Source organism: Sarcophilus harrisii, chromosome 2, assembly GCF_902635505.1.
Source record: "Sarcophilus harrisii chromosome 2, mSarHar1.11, whole genome shotgun sequence".
NCBI lineage: Eukaryota > Metazoa > Chordata > Mammalia > Dasyuromorphia > Dasyuridae > Sarcophilus > Sarcophilus harrisii.
In genome coordinates this window covers 422,154,554-422,175,611 of record NC_045427.1, presented here as the reverse complement: position 1 = coordinate 422,175,611, position 21,058 = coordinate 422,154,554, and the positions used below count along the sequence as shown (strand labels likewise).

Sequence of the window (21,058 nt, the reverse complement as noted above, 5' to 3'; positions counted from 1 at the left end):
AGCATCTACTCCACCTCTTTTACTTTATGGAGAAATAGATTCCCAGAGAAAGGACTGACAGCACTGAGAGATGGAACTCAGTACTCCTGACTTGACTCTCTTAATTCAACAAACATCTATCAAGTACCTACTAAGTTTCAAATTCTGTATTAAGCATTGGGGAGATAAAGACAAAAGTAAAACTATCCCTGCCCTCAAAGAGCCTACATCCTACCAAGGGGAAATGCTATTTATTTACATAAAATTTATTTATTATATTTACATGTGAAATAAATTCAAGAGCAGCTAGTTGGCGCAGTAGATACCTGGAGTCAGGAGAAGCTGAGTTCAAATCCAACCTCAGATACTTAACACTTCCTAGTTCTATGAACTTGGGCAAGTCACCTAATCCTAATTGCCTTGTCAAATAAATAAATAAAAATTAAAATAATTAATTAACTCAAAGTGATTTGTGGGGGAAATACTATTAATAGGGAAGATTGGGTGGACGGTCTTATAGGAGATGGCACTCGAATTGAACATTAAAGGGAAGTGGTTCTAAGAAGAAGTAAAGAAGAGCAATCCAGGCCTGAGAGATGGCTAATACAAAACCATGGTGATAGGAGATAAAATGTCTCAGGCTAGATATGTATGCTTTCACAGGGCTGTCCCTTCTCTAGATAGAAAAAGCTGTGGTTTTTCTTCCCTGAGCCAGGAAGGACCCTCAAAGTCAAGGTGCTGAGAAGCCTATAACAGAAGCTTAAAGTCTTATAGGAATGGTAGTTTCAAAAGAGATAATAGCCCCTGAGAGTGTAGCTTCTACTTTTGCTGGGATCACCAAAGGAAGGAGCAGGTGTAATCAATGGATGTCAGGAGACTTGGATTAGTGTCCTGGCTCTGCCACTTACTATTAGTGTGACACTGGGTACATCACTGCAGCCTCCAGTTTATTTGTCTTTAAAATGAAGCTAATAACACTCTGAGCTATGAACCTCTCACAACTATTCTGAGGATCAAGTAAGATCAGGGATGCAAAACACTACATAAACGACAGCAACTCATTATATTAATACTAGAACAGAATAAATTATGTGCTACCTGTGTGTGATATTGCACAAGTCACTTCCCTTCCTGAATCCCATTTTCTTCATCTTAAAAAACAAAGGAAAAATTGGATCCCTGCCCTCATGGAGCTTACAGTCAGTCTGTTGGGGGAATAGGACATCAAAAAAATAGCATTATATACAAGAATATATGATAGAGTCACTAGGGACTTGCAGAACAAAATCTATTGGATGATCTCTAAGTTCCCTCTTACCTCTAAGTAGAATTGAGTACATAAAGTATTGATTTTGTTATATGTTATAATAAACAAATATTAAATATATTCATAGTTGCAGTAGTTTCATACTGTTGATTCCCTAATAGACAGCATGGCTACTCTCCCAAAGAGCTTCTGTCTTTTGTTCTAGTAAATAGATCTGATAATATAGAAATTCTCTTGTTAAGGATTCATGTGGATCATTCATTCATACTTTCAATAATTCATTTATTCAATAAATATTTGATGAAGGTTTATCACAGGACCTGGCACATAGTAAGCACTTAATCAATGCTTCCTGATCAGCTGATTACTTCCTGCACATAGAAGTTGGCCTAGGCCATTTAAGGAGATGGAGAAGAATAAGAAAGAGGTCTTGGTCTCACAGAAGTCATGGTTGAATGGGGGACAAAGGAACCCATTAGGTGGGTCTGAGGATAAAAGCAGGAAGAACTCAAATGAGGGAAAGCTCAAATGTGGATTGGGGGAGTCATGGAAGACTTCACAGAGGAGACAGAATTTGGGCTAAGTCAATGAATTTGAAAGATTTCAGTGACTGGAAGGGGTAAAGAAGAGGGAATGAATCAGAGGGCAGAAAGGAAGGAAGGCCCTTGAGACCCCAACGAAGGAGCAGGCATGGAATGAGAGAACAGCAGGAAGGAAAAACATGGAAGGCTTCTTGTCTTGTCATGTTCAGAGGGAAGACTGAAAAGCTAAGGGACGCAATGTCCCATGGGAGTCTTACTCGATTGTTGTCTGATCCAACACTCCTGTGACAGGAATCCCATAAAACTGCTGCATAGTGGTGACCGCTGACTGCAAGACTTTCCCTGAGGGCATCGAGGGTACCCGGGCATCATAGGGAAGCAGATAGCCGTAAGACTTTAACCAGCTCTGTAAAAAAGGAGAGACAGATGGAGATGAAGGAGACAGATCAAGAAAGTGGGAAAGACGGGGAGAGGAAAGAACAGATATAGGCAGAAAGATCCTGGGGGAAGGAGGCAGAGAGGAGAGCAAATGAAGAGAGAGACAGACATATATACTATGCAATTATGCAATGTTTACATATGTATTGTGTGTGTGTGTGTATGTGTGTATGTGTGTGTGTGTGCAAAAAGTGACAGAGACAGAAAGACAAGGACAGAGACATCAAGAACACACAACCGGTTAGGATCTGGAAGGTCTGACTTCCTTGAAAACTGTACGCTTTTTTAACTGAGACTGAATGATTCCACATTAGAAAGATTATTGTATAGACTTGGACTGGAAAATGCCATTTGTATCCAGAAAGAGAACTATGGAGACTGAATATGAATTGAAGCATAATATTTTCACCTTTTTTTGTTGGCTTGCTTTTTCTTCTTCATGGTTTTTTTTTTTCCCTTTTGGTCTGATTTTTCTTGCACAACATGACAAACATGAAAGATGTTTAAAAGAATTGCACTTATTTAACCAATATCAGATTGCTAGCTGTCCCAATTGGGAAGGAGAGATAAAGAAGGGAAGAAGAAAAACAAATGTTGAAAACTATCTTTACATATATTTGGAAATAAATACTATTAAAGTTTTTTAAAGTTATTGTAAAGATTTCTTCCCATTCCAAGACCTTATGATTTTAAATGTGATTTAAAAAAAGAATGTAATTTATGTATCTTTAGGTTCCAGGTAGAAAAACTATTACTGACTGGAGCTTCAGACAGACCACCAACCACAATGTTTTAGTTCCAGACTGGTTAGAAGAAATGATCATCTACTGGGATGGGGAGAGTACAAGGATGGTGGATGGGGTAGTGGGGTACTCAGAAAAAAACCTTAAAATCATTGGCACAAAGTCCATGAATCAAAATTTATATACTTTACTCCTGGGAATACCTTAATCCTTCATTCATGGTTCAATAATTCTAATTTTACACACAATTCTAACAAATTAAGTTTGCTGCATATTTGATTTTCTAACCCACAGGAATTTAGAAGTGGGATGGGAGTGTAGAGGGAACTGTTAGAGGCAAGATATAGTCTTATCTAGACAGATAGAATAGGAGGGAGAGGATATGAAAACTATTAGGGGGAAAAAAGACCCAAAAACTCCCAAAAGATAGCAACCTTAAGTTAATCATTACAGGGGCAAACAGGTACCCAAGTCAGCTTCACTAGGTCCTGTTCTAACAATCCTAGCAATCCTCATGGTTGCAAATGCTTAGTGCTTTCATTAAGAAGGGAATACCGGTATGATCCATACCCACCAACTAGCTAAAATAAAAGATCTGGTACTTAAAGGGGGTAAATCCACATCTATTTGGAAAGGGCTCTCCAGATGACTCATACCTAAAAGGCCCCAGAGAGTCCTAGTATTCTGTTCTTTAGGTCTAATACATTCTGTTCTTTAAGAATTATTTTAGTAATTTATACAACCTGACAATTGTGCAATCTGACAGGGAATCTAATGATTGTAATGTAAATAAAGCACTCTGCAGATCTTGAAGTACTTAATGATTGAGTTGTTCTTATTGGCTGAGTGATGAGCTATTTGAACATCATTAGTGACTAAGTGGAAATAATTTAGTTTATTTTTAATTATGTTGAATATACATAATTTGGGGACCTGTAGCTCCTCTTTTCAATTCTTCTCTGATTTTGGCCCCAGCTTATTCTCTCAACTTTCTTAATGACTTTAGTATATGAATTTATGGTCCTCTTTTCCATCCCATCCCCTGCCATCATGGTGAGAGGCTAGAATATTCATGCTGATGGCCTCTCACTAAAGGCCAGACTCCACAATCCCTCAATCTCCTCAACCCAATGATATTATCCTCCAGCCTGCTTCAACCATGTTCTAATGTCAGTGTATTAATTTATACTACTGACCTCTCACCACTTTCCAGAACTGTGACAAGTCCAAGATACAGACCTTCGAAATTCCATTCTTCTACCACAATTTCCTCTCCTACCTTCTTCATGGGGGAGAGCCAGGGTAAGACAAGTAGAACGGAAATAGAACATCATATAAGCAAGAGTAAGATGGCCAGTTTGGCTAGATTATAGAGTTCATGGAAAAAAGCAATATATAATTGATTGATTAATAATACTCCTTATCACATTCTTCCTTCCACCAACCTTCTCCTTTTGCTCCCAATCTACCCTAAGTCCAAATGCTTAGAGGATCTAATCTTCTATTACACTAAGAATACAGAGGCCCTTCAACATGAGCTCTCTTTGCTTTCTTCCTCCATTCTTTGACTCACTGGCATTGTCACTCATTCCCTTCTCCTTCATTCTGATTTCAGAAGTGAAGTTCTTGCTCCTCTGTAAAGTTAATTCCCCTCCTCTGAGATCTTTCTCCAATGGTCCTGAGGAGCTATAGCTATAGCTATAGAAGGGAGCTATAGCTCCCCTCCTCCTCCTCTTCCTCCTCCTTCTTCTTTACTGTTAAACAATTTGAAAATTGCTTACACAGAGTGCCTTCTCTTTCACATCAGTGATATCCTCTCTTCGAATCTTTGCTAATAGTTTTTGTCCACTCACTATTTTATTGACCGTTCTCTACTGTAACTGTTCAATACCTGTTCCTTCTCTTTCTCCTTCCCAGCCTTCCTACCCTCTCTGTAACCAATTCATGTAATGTTCCTCAGAAGTCTGCTCCTCTCCTTCTTCTCTTCTCTTTCTATTACACTTTTTGGGCCATTTCATTTTCTCTAAAGGTTTAACTTCTATGTAATTAACTTATAGATCTCTATCGCTAGCCTTTACCTCTCTTCTTAGTTCCAGACATGTATTTCCAAGTACCACAATTCCATCTGAACATCTCACGTGGCCAAATTCAACATATGTGTGTTCATTATCATCATCTCTACATTTCTTCCCTTCTGTGGCATCACAATTCACCCAAGGATCCCATATTTGCAATCTTGTGTTGATTTTTGACTCTTTCTCTCTCTTCTCACATCCAATCAATTACCACATTCTGTAGATTCCAACTCTACAGTCTCTCTCACATCTGTCCCCTTCTCTTTGTTCTTAATGCCATCATCTTAGTATAGGTTGATATTACCTGCTAGGACTAATAAATTAGCTAACTGGTCTTCTTTTTTTCTTTCACTTCCACTTCCACTTCCACTTGCTCCTCCCTCCTCCAATCTATCTTTTATTAAAGATACCAGGCTAAAGATAGCAGATATCAAAGGCTACAAGAATAAATTTCTCCCTTTGCTAATGTTCACTACTGTGCTCAAAAATCTCTAGTCTCTCCTTATTACCCATCAATTAATATTCAAAGTTCTCTGACTGGCATTCAGGGCCCCCTCTGACCGGGTGCAAACTTACCTTTGCAGCTTTATCTTATATTACCACCCTCTAGCATACTGCTAAAGCAGTATACTGCTCTGTAAACAGTACACATTTACTAGTTGGTTATTTTAATTTCTTTCTAATTATATTTTGTGGAATACAAATTATGACAATCCCTACCAAGATTCCTAATACCAACCTATGATAAGACTATATGTCTCTATTCTGGTGACTAGCCCAGTTATGTCTGCTTACCAGAAGGCCAGCCAGCAAAAGATAAACTTCTTTGGCCAAAGAAACTTATGAAGACCGTCTACTGAGATGTGAAAGGGTTGGCATCTGAAACCACACTAATGAAACCAGAAATCCTATTAGAACTTTGGATCATAATTCTAGAGCTGAGAAAGATTTCAGAGAGCTCTCATCTACTCCACCCTTCCATTTTACAGATGAGGATAATGGAGTTCAGAGACTGTAGGTATCTCATCCATGGTCCTAGAGGTAAAGGGGCAGAGCCAAGATTATTTAAAAGATTTAAATATCTCTTTTGGCTACTAAATAAAATTAAATTGATAACATATCTAAACAACTTGTAGGATGATTCATTTATCCTATACATTTTGTTGTTATTGTTTAGAACTTTATTAATCTGTTTAAGTATGACAATAGCTACTACCCTTGGATGATCTATTCTGTAAGGTGTTCTATGAATTGCCATCTCTCTTGGCTCCTATCCCCAAAAGCAATGGATTTGGATTAAGCAGACCTAAGTTGGAATCCCAAGTACTTGTGTGAACAAGAGCAAGTCATTTTATTTTTCTGAAGCTTTGTCTCCTTATTGGTAAAATGAGAGTGATACTTGCTACTTATCTCACTGCATTATTGTGAGGCAAGCACTTTGTAAGTCTTCAAGGATTGTAGAGACAATAACTATCAACTTCATCTTCATCATCATTATCACCCTGCTAAACAATAGCATCAGTAATTATTAAACACTAGTATTGCTTGTCTGATATGATAAACATGCAGGGGTCTCTCTGCTAAGAGGTGCTTAAATTCTAATAAAACTAGATTCTAATAGCAAATGTTAGTGTAGACCCTGAGGACTTAAAATTTATACTGTATATATGCACCCAGGTGCATTCACTCACACACATACAATTTACTACTGGGGAGGCACTTGGGAACTGTATAGAGCAGTAAACTATTATGTTTTGTAATTAAGATTGTTTCTCACAAAACCCAGCAAAGGAAAACAATCCCACTTCACAGCCAGAATCAAAGGGCCAATTTAGATTTAGCTAGAAGGGCCATCTAGTTCATCTCTTTATTTTTATAGATAAGGATAGTAAAAACCTGTAGAGTTTAAGTGTCTTGCTTAAAATCACACAGAAAGTAAATGGCAGAGCAAAGATTCAAAACCAGGTTCTCTGATTCCAAATTCAGCATTCTTTCCATAGTGTGTCATTTATATAGTGCTTTGAGATTTACAATGCTCTACAAAAATCAACTTATTTGAGCTATACTAGAGCCTTGGAAAGAAATCAGGAATTATTAATCTTATTTTACAAGGGGGGAAACTGAGGCTAAGAAGTGATTTGCCCAAAGGCATACTAGCTAGGAAATGGTAGGGCTGATTCTCAAATTCAAAATGAAAGACTCTAAGCTCAGGTTCTAGTTCGTATTCCACCCTACTGTCTCCTCTTCACAAGGGGTTTATGGTCTAGTAAGAGAGACAAGGTATTGTAAATAATGTGAGAGGGGTCCAGATAATACGCCCAGTGGAGTTATTCTGGCCATTCTGCAGGGATCTGAGATCCAGTGTGGTGTGGGGCACCATAAAATGATGAGGCAGTTGCAAAGGTTTGCAAGGGAAAGCTGTTGAAATGGGGGTGTGAGAGGAGCTGAGAGGAGAGAGAGAATGTTGAGACCTAGAAGGCCCAAGTTAAGAGCATAATTCATGCAGAGATCAGAGGACAGAAGGAGGTGGCAGAGGGAGGGAAGTTGATCACATGACGAAAGGCAGGATTCCAAAAGACACCCTGTGGACACTTACTCATAGGATTTAGGGCTGGAAAAGATCTTGAAGATCATTTAGCTTAACTTCCTGTATTTACAGAGGAGGAAGATGAGCTCAGAAAAAGGGCCTATCTTTCCCAAATTCTTAGCATGCAGCAGTAGAGAGAAGAGTCGAACTCACCTCTCTGAATGGATGATCCAATGGCCTTTTAATTGTTTCTTTTAAAATCATATTACATTACTTTTTTCAATAAAAAAATTATTTATTTCTACTTTCCTGTCACCGATATTTCTGAGAGAGGAGAGACAGAGAAAAAAGAGACAGAAAGGCAGAAATAGAGATTGAGAGAGAAAAACTTTCCTGTTTTTTTTCAGTCACGAAGCAGGATTTAGAAGATGGGTAACAGAACTACTTGAGAAGGTGGGTAGCCTTCTCAAACTATTGAAGTTTGAGCCCAGGATTGAAGTCCAGTTAGGATACTCCAGGGGACTGTACCTAATACCAAAGCTATGGCCATGACAAAACAGTCAAGCCTTTATAACCCACCTTTTCCAGGAAGGGGGACTAAGAATCACAGGACCTTAGACTGAGAGCTAGAAGAAACCTCGGAGGCCATATAATCCAATCCCTCAATTCTTACAGATGAGGAAACTGATACCTAGGGAGATGATGGACATATAAAGTCACCAGACAGTAAAGGACAAATTCAGAATTTGAACCCAAGTAACTTAAGCTACAAAGCTAGTGCTTTTTCCATTATAACATCGGCACAGGATCCAGGCAGACTCTTGAGTTCTGCTTATGAGGCAATATAGGGTAATAGGAAAAGCCCTGAGATAGAAGTCAGGATTTCTAGTCTTAACTTTATTAGAAACTCTCTATATGACCTTGGGCAAGATTTCTCTCTTTGGGGAGGTAATCCTGAGACACAACATGGTATAATGTGGAAAATACACAAGATTTCTAATCAGAAGACTTGGATTCAAATCTCATCTCTGTTATTTGCTTTCTATGGGAACTTGAGCAAAACACGAGTTCTTTGGGCATCAGTTTTGTCATCTATAAAATGAAGGGGTTCTACTAGGTGACTTAAAAGGTCCTTTCCAGCTCTCAGAACCATGTTCTATGTTCCAAGGATCTGTCCCACTCTGATATTTGGTGTTTCTTCCAACTTCAAATTCTGTGACAATAAGTGTCCATAGCTCACGGCCAGGGGAGAAGGGAGGCAAAAGGGGAAATGGGGAAGGGGGAGGGAAGAGATGATAGAATGATGGATTCAGACTTGGAAAGGGATCTGAGAGGTCATCCAATCAGACTTCCTTATTTTGACAATGAGAAGGATAGAGGGGTTAAATGACTTGCCCACAGTCACACAAAAAGTAAATATCAAAGTTAGAATTCAAACCTGGATTCTCAGACTTCTTATAAACCAAGACAAAGGTTCCCTCTTTGAGAACCTGTGACTGCTCATTGATTAGGCAAGATTCCCATTCACTATTGAAACTGAACACTCACTCAGCAGTAGAAGGAAACAATCTAAAGTCTAAATAGGGTTATATTAACATGCACACTTTGTGCAACAGAATTCCTTGATCTAACAAAAGTTCTAAGGTTTCATATAGATTCATATTGGAGGTTTTTTATTAGGGTGTGGCTTGCCTACCCAAACACTTCAGGAACAGCCACAGACTGAGTTATGAGAGGGAAGTAAAAATCAAGCTCAGTATAAGAAATGTTATAGTAATTTTTCAGTCGTGTATGACTCTACATGACCCCATTTCTGATACTGAAGTAGTTTGCAATTTCCTTCTCCAGCTCATCTTACAAATAAGGAAATTTGTGGCAAACAGGGTTAAGTGACTTGCCCAAGTTCACAAAATTACTAAGTGTTTGAAGTCAGATTTTAATTCAGGAAGATGATTCCAGGCCTGGTGATCTATCCACTATGCCACCTAGCTGCCCCGATATAGAATTCTTAAATATCAGAGTCATCCAATAACAAAGGAGGCATGAGCAATCTGTCTTTTTATGCCATAGCTAGATGAACATTAATAGGGATATTAGAGGAGGGATTCATGCTCAGGTGCAAATTAGGCCAGACGCACCCTTTGGTTGTTTCTAGCACTGAGAGTCTATGATTCAAAGTCACAATACTTGTTTGTTTCTGACACAACTGTTTTTTTTCTTCTTCCTAAATTTTTGATTACAAAAAGAAAGCTCCAGGTCATCCTTAGACTCTGACGTCTAACTTGCACCAAGCTAGCCTCCCAAGGGGAGCACTAAAATTTCCATAGGGAGAATTCCACTGGGATTTGCACAATATCTTTGGCCTATGTCCATGAGGCCAGAGCAAACACCCTTGCTTGAGTCTGTAGGGAGTTCAGCTGAGGTAATACATGATGGTAGTGAGGATAGGGCCCGAGGAAGGGGGGGGGGGGGAGGAAATTTCTTATACAGTAAGCACAAAGGATGTGCTAATTCTTCCTATAGCTCAAAGTAAAGCCAAAAAAGTGGATCCATTTTCTCCCAAAGAGAGGAGAACACCACTTTCTGCTCTCTTTCTTTCACAGTGACAAATATCAATTGTCAGATAACCATTATTCATATCTGTTGCCTGAAACTATTAATGGACACAAAAAAAGAATAAGTAAGTCAAAGATGATTTAGACCCCTTTTGTTTCCTCCTTTCATAAATGTTAGTTTGGATTAGGTTATTTCCAAGATAGATTTCATATATGATATTCTATGATTATAGATATCAAAAGCATTAGGAATGTAGTTTTAGCATTAATTAGCATTAAGTATTAGCATTAATCATAATAATTATGAGTGGCAATGAGGGGAAACATGGCATAACTGAACAAGCACTGAATTCAGGATCCCCAAGTTCCTATATTGGTTCTCCTATATGATCTTAGACAAGTTACATCTCTTGTGGCTCAGTTCTCTCAACTATACAGAACAGCTAGTAGCATTTGCCTTGCTCTGCCTTTATAGAGGTTAGAAGGATCAGATGATAAAACTTATGTGAAAATGCTAGCCTTAACTGAATTCCATGGCTCATTCTCTCTCACTTGGACTATTGCAACAGTGTCTTAGCCTTTAGTAGCTAAGTTTTTCATACCAAATCATCCTTTACATTACTGTTTAAGTCACCTTAAACTATTGATAACTTGCTATTGCCTGCTGAATAAAATTCTAATGCCTTCTTTGGCTTCAAGGATTCCAAAATATGACTATATCCTTCTTAGCTTTATCTTACCACTTTCCATCATGTACTCTACTGCACTCATAGTGAATATTATTCCCCTGAAGATGTGCCACCATCTCCCACTACCAGACCTCTATGTCTTTTTGCAGATTGTTACCTATGCTTGGAATGTCCTGCAGTCATCTTCAATTATCCTTCAAATGTTGTCTCTTTCCTAATTTTTTTTTAAATTTAATTTTTAATTAAATATTTAATTAGATATTTGATAAATTTTGCAAATGGTAAAACACTATACAGATACACTATCCTATATACAGATGTAAGGTATTGTCCTTTATACACTTCTGCTAATTAAAACTTGAGAAGATATGTAGTATTTTTATTGGAAACTTGAACTGAACCATGACCTAAAAATCAGGACTAGCTGAACTAATTTGATAAACGCCAAACTGAGTCCAAATATTATTTTAACTGAACCATGAATGAAACCAAAGTTTTTTTTTAAGGAACACTAGGGGATCAGATCAAACTGGAAGCAAGCCTGGATGTTTTCTACCACAAATGAACTGGAAAAAACTGGAACATCTGAATATTCTACGGAGTTGCCCTATAGGGAACAAGATTTCATCTGGTTCAAACTATTAAAATCAGGTGCCAAGATAATTCCTCTTCCTACTCTCTTAGAGATAAACATGGATTTTTCACCTAAAACATTTTTGAGGACACTAGTTGAAGCTTCAAAGATCAAAAGGATCACAAATGCAATGGAAAGAGCCTTGAATTTGGAATCAAAGGATCTAAATTTGGGCTACCAGTTTACTACTTATATGGCCTTGGGCAGACCACTGACCTTTTTTTAGGTCTCAGTTTCCATATCTGAAAAAAATGTGCATAATCTTATTTGCACTATCTACCTCAGAGGGCAATGAGTGAAATGCTTTGCAAAACAGAAGATCTTTGAATCTTCAGGTTTGAATATAATTCTTCCTAGAGCTGAAAGACCTCTTAGAAAGAGTCTAATTCAATCCTCTTACCTTGCAAAGGAAGATGCTGGGCACTAAAGAGGGAAAAAGACTTTCCCAACATCATACAATGTGTCAATGGCAGGATCAGAACTAGAACCTGAGTCTCTTTCTTCCCTGAACAGGGGTCTTCCAACTACTCCACATAAATTCAACATAAATAAAAGAAAATTCGCAAAGGGGGAAATGAACCTAGAACTTATGACCTGCAAGAAGTAGTTGAGTTTGAAGACAGAAAGAATTTTAAATTTGGGTAGAAAACCTCTAGACATTTGAGAACTCCCCTAAATTCTGACTTCCTATTTGGGGAGAATCATCAAGCCCTCCAGCAAACCTTCCTCCAGCTCGTGGATAGATATCCCAGTTATAGAACCTTGGGCTCCACAGGGGAGGGAGAGACCAAGAAACTAAAAACGAAAGCCTCCAAGTACATCTTCTCCTTTCTTCTCCAAACCTCTAGTTCCTCTACTCCCCACTTTTCTCCCCCGAGTTTAGACGGTGGTGGCCCTTCTCGGTATTCTTATAAGGTTCCCTTTTTCGAGGCAACGGCTCGGGGATCATTGCCCAGCCCTAACTAGCCTCAGTCCAACACCAGGCTGTTCCAGGCGCCGCCTCTGTCCATGGTGCTGAACCAGGAGGCTCCCTCCTGTGCGTCCTGAAGGCGCGCACAACGCCTAGGTTCCGAGTCCGAACTCCCATGCCCCAGTCCCCACAGACTCCCTTCCTTTCTCCATCACAGCACTCCGTCCCCACTCGAGACTGAACTCGTAATCTCGACATTTCCGCGAGTCCCAAACCAAGCGCGACCCTGACCCCAATAGATCTCCCCACCACTTGCTACCTTCCTCAACTCGTGACCTGGGCCCCAGAGGCCCTCCCTCAATGGGCCCATGACCATGACCGTGTCCGTGTCCGCACTCTTCACGTGCTCCCGGCGGGCTGAACCCCGGGGCCAGAACCCCGCCCTGGTCCCCAACTCCCCTGGGCCTCTCCCAGCAGGTCTAGCAAACAGGGCCCAGGGTCGGACCCCCCTCCCCGGTCACAGTCCCCTCCTTACAAACCCCAGACTTGGATCGCTTGTCCCTCTCCCGTTTTTTCGGACCCAGCTTGTACGCACCTGGCCCGCAAAGGACGCCTCGTGGGCCGCCCCTGCCCCCGCCGCCGCCGCCTCTTCCTTGGCCCTGGCCCCGGCCCCGGCCCCGGCCCCCGCCGCCGCCCGCACGGCGCCCAACAAACAGCAGAGCGCGGGCAGCCAGCGGCTCCGGCTCCCGCTCCGGCTCCGGCTCCGGCCCGGCCCGAGGGCGCGGCGGCCCCGGCTCCTCAGCATCTCCGCGGCGGCGGTAGCTGCAGCGGCGGGGCCGGGCCGGGGACGGCGGCGGGGCCGGGCTGGGGCGGGGGCGGCGGGGCCCGGCTGCGATGGCGGCGGCTCCGGCCGGGTCCTCCCGCTGCAGCCGCTGCGGAGCCGCCGAGTCACGGCGCCGCGGACACGCGCCCGGCCCTCCCGCCTTCGTCCCCGCTACCGCGGGCGCGTCCTCGCCCCTGCTCCAGTCTCCTTCTGGCGCGTTCCCGCTTCTCACCCCAGGCTCAGCCCCACCCCCAGTCAGGCGCGTCCCCGCCCCCCACGGGGCCACTCCGGGATGACCGGTCTTTAAAACGGGGAGCACTGCTTGGAGCAAGATTAGTAGTCTGCATCCACCAACTCCCTGCACCCCGAGTAAAGTCCGCGGGAATGTCCTGGGGAAGGGGGCAGAGGAGATTCCTTGGGAAAGAGTCTGAGGGGAACCCCTAGGGAGGAGAGAGGCATGTGATTGATGCTGGGGATGCAAAAAAGATTTGAGACAGTCGTTACCCTCAGAGAGCTCACAATTTAATCCGGAAGATTGCAGAAAGAGAAAAGGGTACTAATATTCCCAGACAGGCTCTACTCAGTGCGGAAGTGAATATTATTCCCGCTCTAAGAAAAAAGCTCTTGCTGAGGGCAGAGGCAGTGTGGGAGTTCTTGGAGTCGGTAAGATTTCAGCTGGCCTTGAAAAATCAGATTTAGGTAAGTGGAGAGGAGATCAGTGAGATGAGAGCGAGATGAAAAACCCAAAGCAGAAATGCTTATGTCTGTTTAGAGTAAAAGAAGGAAAGCGAGTGACAAATGTGTAAAAGTAAGTTGGAGACAGAGGAATGGACGAGATGGCCGCTTGTGGCCCCTTGAATGCCATTCATATGAGTTTATATATTATCCAGTAAACAATGGGGAGTCTTCGAAGCGCTTACAAGAGGGTGATATGTACCAAGCAATGTTTCATCCATTTCCTATCCAATTCCATACTTTCCTTCTTAGTTAAGTGTCTGCCTCTATACCCCTGCAATAATAAATATAGGATTTCAAGCTTTACGAGATCCCAAAACAATCTCACCCAATCCACTCATTTTATTTTTCATTTTTACAATTATTGATAAAAGTTGTTTTAGCACAACAAACCCAAACACTGCCCTTTTTCTAGAAAGTATAAACCCTGAAAATAGTTTAGAGAAAAGAACATGAAAAATAACTGCTGTAGTTCACCAGAGGTTTGTTACCTCTTCATTTTATATATATTTTTCCTTTGACTCTGTTTTCTTTACTCTGAATTACTTTAAACAAATGTTCCCGTGTTTCTCTAAAAATTTCCTACGTGTCATTCTTTAATTATTGTAGGGCTACACAATTACAAATCATAAATTTTGTTTCCAGATTTTTAAAAAATCACAGATAATACAATTATGAATATATCTGAACAATGGATCTTTTCCTTTTAATTTCAAGTTTGGGCTTTTGTTTTTACATGACAGTCCTTTCATGATAATCTTTCTTGCAACTTTCCTCATGATTGGACAAGTAAAAATTGCCAAGATGATAATACTGTATTCCACATTCCTAGTCCTCCATTTCTCAATTAATAGAAGAAAACTTTGTTTCACCATCTATTCTCTTGTGTCAAGATTGGTCATTACAAAGAATCAGAATTCAACTACCTCTCAGTGTTGTTTTTATTACATTATGTATTAAGTATTGTATATTTTCCTAGTTCTGATTATCTTACCCTTTATTAATTCATACAAATCTGCCTGTTTTTCTGAATTCCTTTTAATTCTTATAGAATAATATTATAATCGTATTTCATTCTAATCATGAATCACAATTTTTATACTAGCTTTTTATTTTTCAAAATATATGCAAAGATACTTTACAACATTCACCCTTGCAAAACTTTGTATTACATATTTTTCCCCTTTCTTCCCATCTCCCCCCAGACAACAAGTAATCCAATATAGGTTAAACATGCACAATTCTTCTAAATATATTTCCACATTTATCATGCTGCACAGAAAAATTGGATCAAAAAGGAAAAAAAAAAATTAGAGAAAAAAAGCACGTAAACAACAACAAAAAAGAAGAAAATACTATCTTGTGATTCACATTCAGTCCCCATTGTCCTCTCTCTGGATGCAGATGCATCTCTCCATTACAAGTCTATTGAAAGTAGCTAGAATCAACTAATTGTTGAAAAGAGCCAAGTCCATCACAGTTGATCATCACATAATCTTGTTGCTGTGTAAGAATGTCTTTTTGGTTCTACCCATTTCACTTAGCATCATCAGTTCATATAAGTCTCTCCAGGCCTTTCTAAAATCATCCTGCTTATTGTTTCTTATATAACAATAATATTCCATTACATTCATAGACCATAACTTATTCAGTCATTCCCCAACAGATGGGCATCCACTCAGTTTCCAGTTCTTTGCCACACAAAAAGGGCTGGTGTAAACATTCTTGCATATGTGGGTCCTTTTCCCTTTTTTATGATCTCCTTGGAATACATACCTAGTTGAGACACTACTGGATCAAAGGGTATGGACAGTTTTATAGTCCTTTGAGTATAATTCCAATTTTATACATTACAATTTGATAAGTCATTTCCCTGAAACATATTGTTTCCAATTTTTTTGTGATATGTCTTTTCTGGCTGCCACTAATCTCCTTTATATTAGAGGATTATAGTCTTATAGCTATATAGCTAGAAGGGAGTTTAGAGATCATCTAGTACAAACTCCTTATTTTACAGGTAAGGAAGCTGAGACTCATTGGGGCTATGAGTTGTCCAAGGTCACACAAGTAATACCTGACAGAGCCAGAATGTGTCTCCAGATCCTCTGATCCCAAATCCAACACTTTTTTTCCTATTAGAGATGAAGAAACTAAGACTCAAAGAGTTTTCCCAACAACCTTCAACAATAGAGCTGGGATTCAAATTCAACTCTGACTCGAAGTATAATTCTCTTTTTACTACCCTATAATGCTCCCTCAAAGAGTCCTAGGTTCCAGCCTCCAGGTCAAAAGGCATGAATAGTTCAGTAATTTTTCTTTTCTAATTCAAAATTTTTTTTCCAGAATAGTTTAATTAATTCACAATTCCAGAAGTAGGGAATAGCAAACCTGTCTTTTTAAGTTCCCTACACCAATAAGTGGTTTTTTAAATTAAAGCTTTTTATTTTTCATTTTCATTTATATTTATTAAAGTATTTAATGAATTTAATTATATATTATTAATTATATAATTAATGGGTGATTAAAATATTTAATAAATTAAATTATTTATATTTATTATTTATAAAAATAAATTTTATTTATATTTACAACACATATGCATATATAATTTTTCAACATTGACCCTTGCAAAGTCTTCTGTTTCAAATTATCCCCTCCTTCCTCCCACTTCTTCCCCTAGATGGCAGGTAGTACAATACATGTTAAATATGTTAAAATATATGTTAAATCCAATATCTATTTATATATCTATATACATATTTATATAGTTATCTTGCTGCACAGGAAAAATTGGATGAAGAAGGAAAAAAACTGGGAAAGAAAGCAAAATGAAAACAAATAACAACAGAAAGAGTGAGAATGCTAAGTTGTGGCTAATAAGTGTTCCAAATTAAATTTGCTAATATAATGGATATGAGATCATACCTTGATTTTGTCCATTTTAATTTATGCTATTCCTGTGCCCTCTTTCTTTAAATTACTTCCACTTCCTGAAGTATTCCTCACTACTTCCTTTGTATCAAATAGGTACAGATAAACAAAACAAATTAACATCTTGTTCTAGCTGAAAACATTCAAGTTTCAATGTTGTATTCTTTTATATTATCGTAGTTATCATGTAAATTGTTCTCTTTATTTAGTTTATATTATTTCCATAGGTTCTTATTAGTCTTCTGATGTTTCTCAAAATTTGTCATATTTCATATTCTTTATGGTGCAATAATATTTATTTATGTTCGTATGACAGAATATTTGTCAGCATTATTCAGTCAGTAGATGGCAAATAGTTGTGGCATCTCTAGGCCCAATAACTTAATAACAAAGTAATTTAATAATACAAATTTTACTCTTAGTTCTGCCTATTTGACTCTGCTCCAGTTCATAAGATCTTAGGCTTCTTTGGATTCCTCATGTTTATCTTTTTAAAAAATTATATAATAATATTTTATTACACTAATATAGCATATTAATATACTTCTTGAATAGCCTATGTAAAAGCAAAAACATGTAATGTTATGTATGAAGAACAACAAATAAGTCTACTTTTTAAACTATTCCCCAATTAGTAGAGAATAGCTTTCTTTTCAGTTCTTTGATACCATAGCAGCAAGAATATTGTTATAAATATTTTGGTGTTTATTGGATCATTGTTTATCTTTGAATGTCTTAGGGAATTCAAAGAACAGTGATAGAATCTCTGAGTCAAAAGGCATAGATATTTTAGGCATTAGCCTTGAATTATTCCACACTGAAATAATGGTTGGACTGCTTTACAGCTTCATCAACAATGTATATGCCTATCTTCTCACATCCCCTTCAAGTACTAAATATTCCTGTTTTTTGTCTGGTTTTCCCATCTTTGCCAATTTGCATCAAGTGAAGTGAAACCTCAGAATTGTTTAATTTTGGATTTCCCTTATTATTAATGATTAGTGATATATTTTCACCTGATCATTTATAATCTGCAATTCTTTTGAAATCTGTTCAGATCTTTTGACCACTTGTATATTGGGGAATGGTTCTTGAAGTTATATATTTGTTTCACTTCCTTAGAGCTTCAATTGCATAATTATATACTGGTTTCCAGGCCAATTAAACAATGTATAGCTAGGTAAATTACCATTTCTTTTTTCTTATAGCCTTCCCCACTTGCAGAAATGAAATTCATCATCTTTTATCATCTTAGTCAACCCCTTCATTTTACAAAGTGAAAAACTGGTTCCTAGAAAGGGGAAGGGTTTTATATAAAGTAGGTAGGTACTAAGTGGTTTTCTAACCAACATTTCTGCCTCTAGTCTCTTCCCTTTGTTCCATCTTGCAGACATCAATAAATTAATCTTCCTAGGATATTGATTCACAGTAAAAGATACTATAGTATATTGGAGAGAGAATTCATCTCTCCCCCCAAACTATTTCTCTTCCTATTTCATTTGCCCTCCTTCTAGTCACCCAGATTCACAATCGCAGTCCTTCTTAACACTTCACTCTCTGTCCTCCCAAAATCAAATCAGCTGTCAAATCTTGTCATTTTTTCCCTCTACAATGTCTCTTTCATCTGTCCCCTTCTTTCCTCTCACATGACAACAATCTCATCACTTATCTCCTGATCAATTGCTATAGACTCCTAATTGTTTTCTCTAACCACAGTTATTCCTCTTTCTAATCCATCCTTTACATAGAAAGTCCTAAAGCACAAGTCTGATTATATCACTACCCTGACCAAAAAAGCTTCAGCAGCTTTCTATTAACTCTCAGATAGAAATAAAAACTCTTGTTTTTAGGTATAAATCCTCTCCCTTCCCACAATCTGTCTTAAATTTTTCTTTTTAGGTTGATTTTACATAACTTCCTTGTACCATTTTAGGTGCCACTCAAAAAGACTTACTTGCTGTTCTTCATATATGATAAAATAGCTTTCTGCTTTTTCATTTTGTCTATTCTCCTCACCTCCACCTTTTAGAAACATTGTTTGGAATGTAAAATGTAAATTATTTTAGTAGAAGGGAAATCTGCAGAAGGAAGGGTCTTTTCTATTTCTATTTCCAGTGCCTACAACATCAGACGACCCTCACTCTTATCTGAATCAGACAAAGGGAGCTTGAAAACACACACACACACACACACACACACACAGAGGTTTTGGTGTAGGGGTTGACTGAATTCACCAGGGAAATAGGCAGGCTTAGGGAATAGAAGGATAAGAAGAAGAATGATACCTGGATGGGAAGATTACAAGCAAAACAAACATAAGCATCTTAGGGCGGATCCTAAAAGAATTAAAAGGAAAGAAAAAAGAATTTGAAACTAAGAGGATTTCTACCAACTGGGGAAATGGCTGAAAATATTTTTGGTATGTGGATACACTGAAATATTATTGCACCACAAGAAAAGAGAAAATAATTTCAGAGAATCCTGGGAAGATTTCTATGAATTGATGCAGAGTAAAGTGAGCAGAATTAAGAAACAATTTTTATAATAATATCATTTAAAAAAAACATATCAAATACTGAAGAATTGTGATCAAAGCAATGATCAACCACATTTCCAGAGTATCTAAAATGGAAGAGGTTACCTATCTTTTGACAGAAAAGTTATAGGTTCAAGATGCATAAACAGATTACATTTTGGGGGCATGATCACTATAAAGATTTGTTTTGCTTGGCTATGTTGGGTTGCTTTTTTTTCTCTTTTGTTTGGAGGAGAACTTGGTGAAGATAAGGGGAAAAGCAATAGTGATTTTTTTTAAAAAGGCCATTGAAACAACTTTTTGATGCACAGAAATAATCTAAAAGGAAGCACAAACAGGACAACTCTAAAAAAATTAATGTGTTACATACTTCTGAAAGATAGTAATATAAAATATAAATTCACAGTTTCCTATATAATTTTCTTTTATTTTCTACTTTTTACATAGAATAAGTTTTTGGTGGTTAAAGTCCAGAATAGCAAAATAAAATTTAAAAATTTAAATATATTTCATAAATTTATAATGTTATCTGTATGGGTACTTACTTCCTACAATAGTGCATTTCACAACTTATCACAAACCCACATTATTTTTGTTCATATTTTCTCATAAATCTTTTGTATAGTATCTCCCCAGAATTGGAGCACTTCTTCTAGATTATGGATTCTCAACCTGGGGTTTGTGAACTTAAAAAAAAGTTTTGATAGCTGTATTTCAATATAATTGCTTTCCTTTATAATCTTCTCCAAGGAGAGAAATGATGAACTCTGAGTGCAGATTGAAGCTTTGTTTTTTTCCACTTTCTTTATGTGTTTTTCTTTCCCAGAAGGATGTTGATAAGTTGGAGAATACCCAAAGAAAATAAATCAGGATAATGAGAGAGATGGAAACTATTCCATTTAAGGAACAGCATAAGAGCCTAATGATGCTTACTTTGGAATTTACTTTTAGGATGGGTATGAGAACTGTCTTCAAGTGTTTGAAGGGATATTATATAGAAAAAAGGACCTGCTATTTTCTTTTTGACCCCGGAAGTAAAAAAAAAAAGAATAGTGGGTAAAAACTGTCCAAGAGACCAGTATTGAAGAAAAACTTTCTGACAATTAGAGACATGTCTTGGAAAGCGATGACTTTTCTCTTACAGGAAGTTTTCAAGCAGAGGTTGAATGACATTTGACAGAGATATTATAGAAGGGACTCTTGGACAGATAAGTTGAATGAATCTGCCTCTCAGGTTGCTTGCATGCTACTATTCTGTGATTTTACAGATTACAAAAATGAGGTTCAGAGCTACACCCAGCAAAAGAACTCAGGGAAATGAGTATGAACCACTACATAGAATTCCCAATCCCTCTATTTTTGTCCACCTGCATTTTTTATTTCTTTCATAGATTAATGGTATGCTATTTCAAAGTCTGATTTTTCTTGTGCAGCAAAAATAACTGTATGGACATGTATACATATATTGTATTTAACATATACTTTAATATATTTAACATGTATTGGTCTACCTGTCATCTGGGGGAGGGGATGGGAGGAAGAAGGGGAAAAATTGGAACAAAAGATTTTGCAATTGTCAGGGCTGAAAAATTATCCATACATATATCTTGTAAATAAAAAGCTATAATTTAAAAAATTAGGTTCAGAGGAGAATTTTTAAATTATTATTTCTTC

The 21,058-nt window shown here is 38.2% G+C and overlaps 1 protein-coding gene across 1 annotated transcript in view; it reads right to left on the bottom strand.

Moving 5' to 3' along the window:
* The window catches only part of MMP24 (matrix metallopeptidase 24), a 58,598-nt gene extending 45,255 nt beyond the window's left edge, over positions 1–13,343 (bottom strand). Inside the window, exons 1-2 of the mRNA XM_031953905.1 lie at positions 12,955–13,343; positions 2,046–2,194 (exon numbers count right to left, since the gene is read on the bottom strand). Coding sequence (XP_031809765.1) covers positions 2,046–2,194; positions 12,955–13,164 — 359 coding nt within the window. The 5' untranslated portion in view covers positions 13,165–13,343. The remainder of the gene's footprint in view (positions 1–2,045; positions 2,195–12,954) is intronic.
* Positions 13,344–21,058: the final 7,715 nt, after the last annotated feature.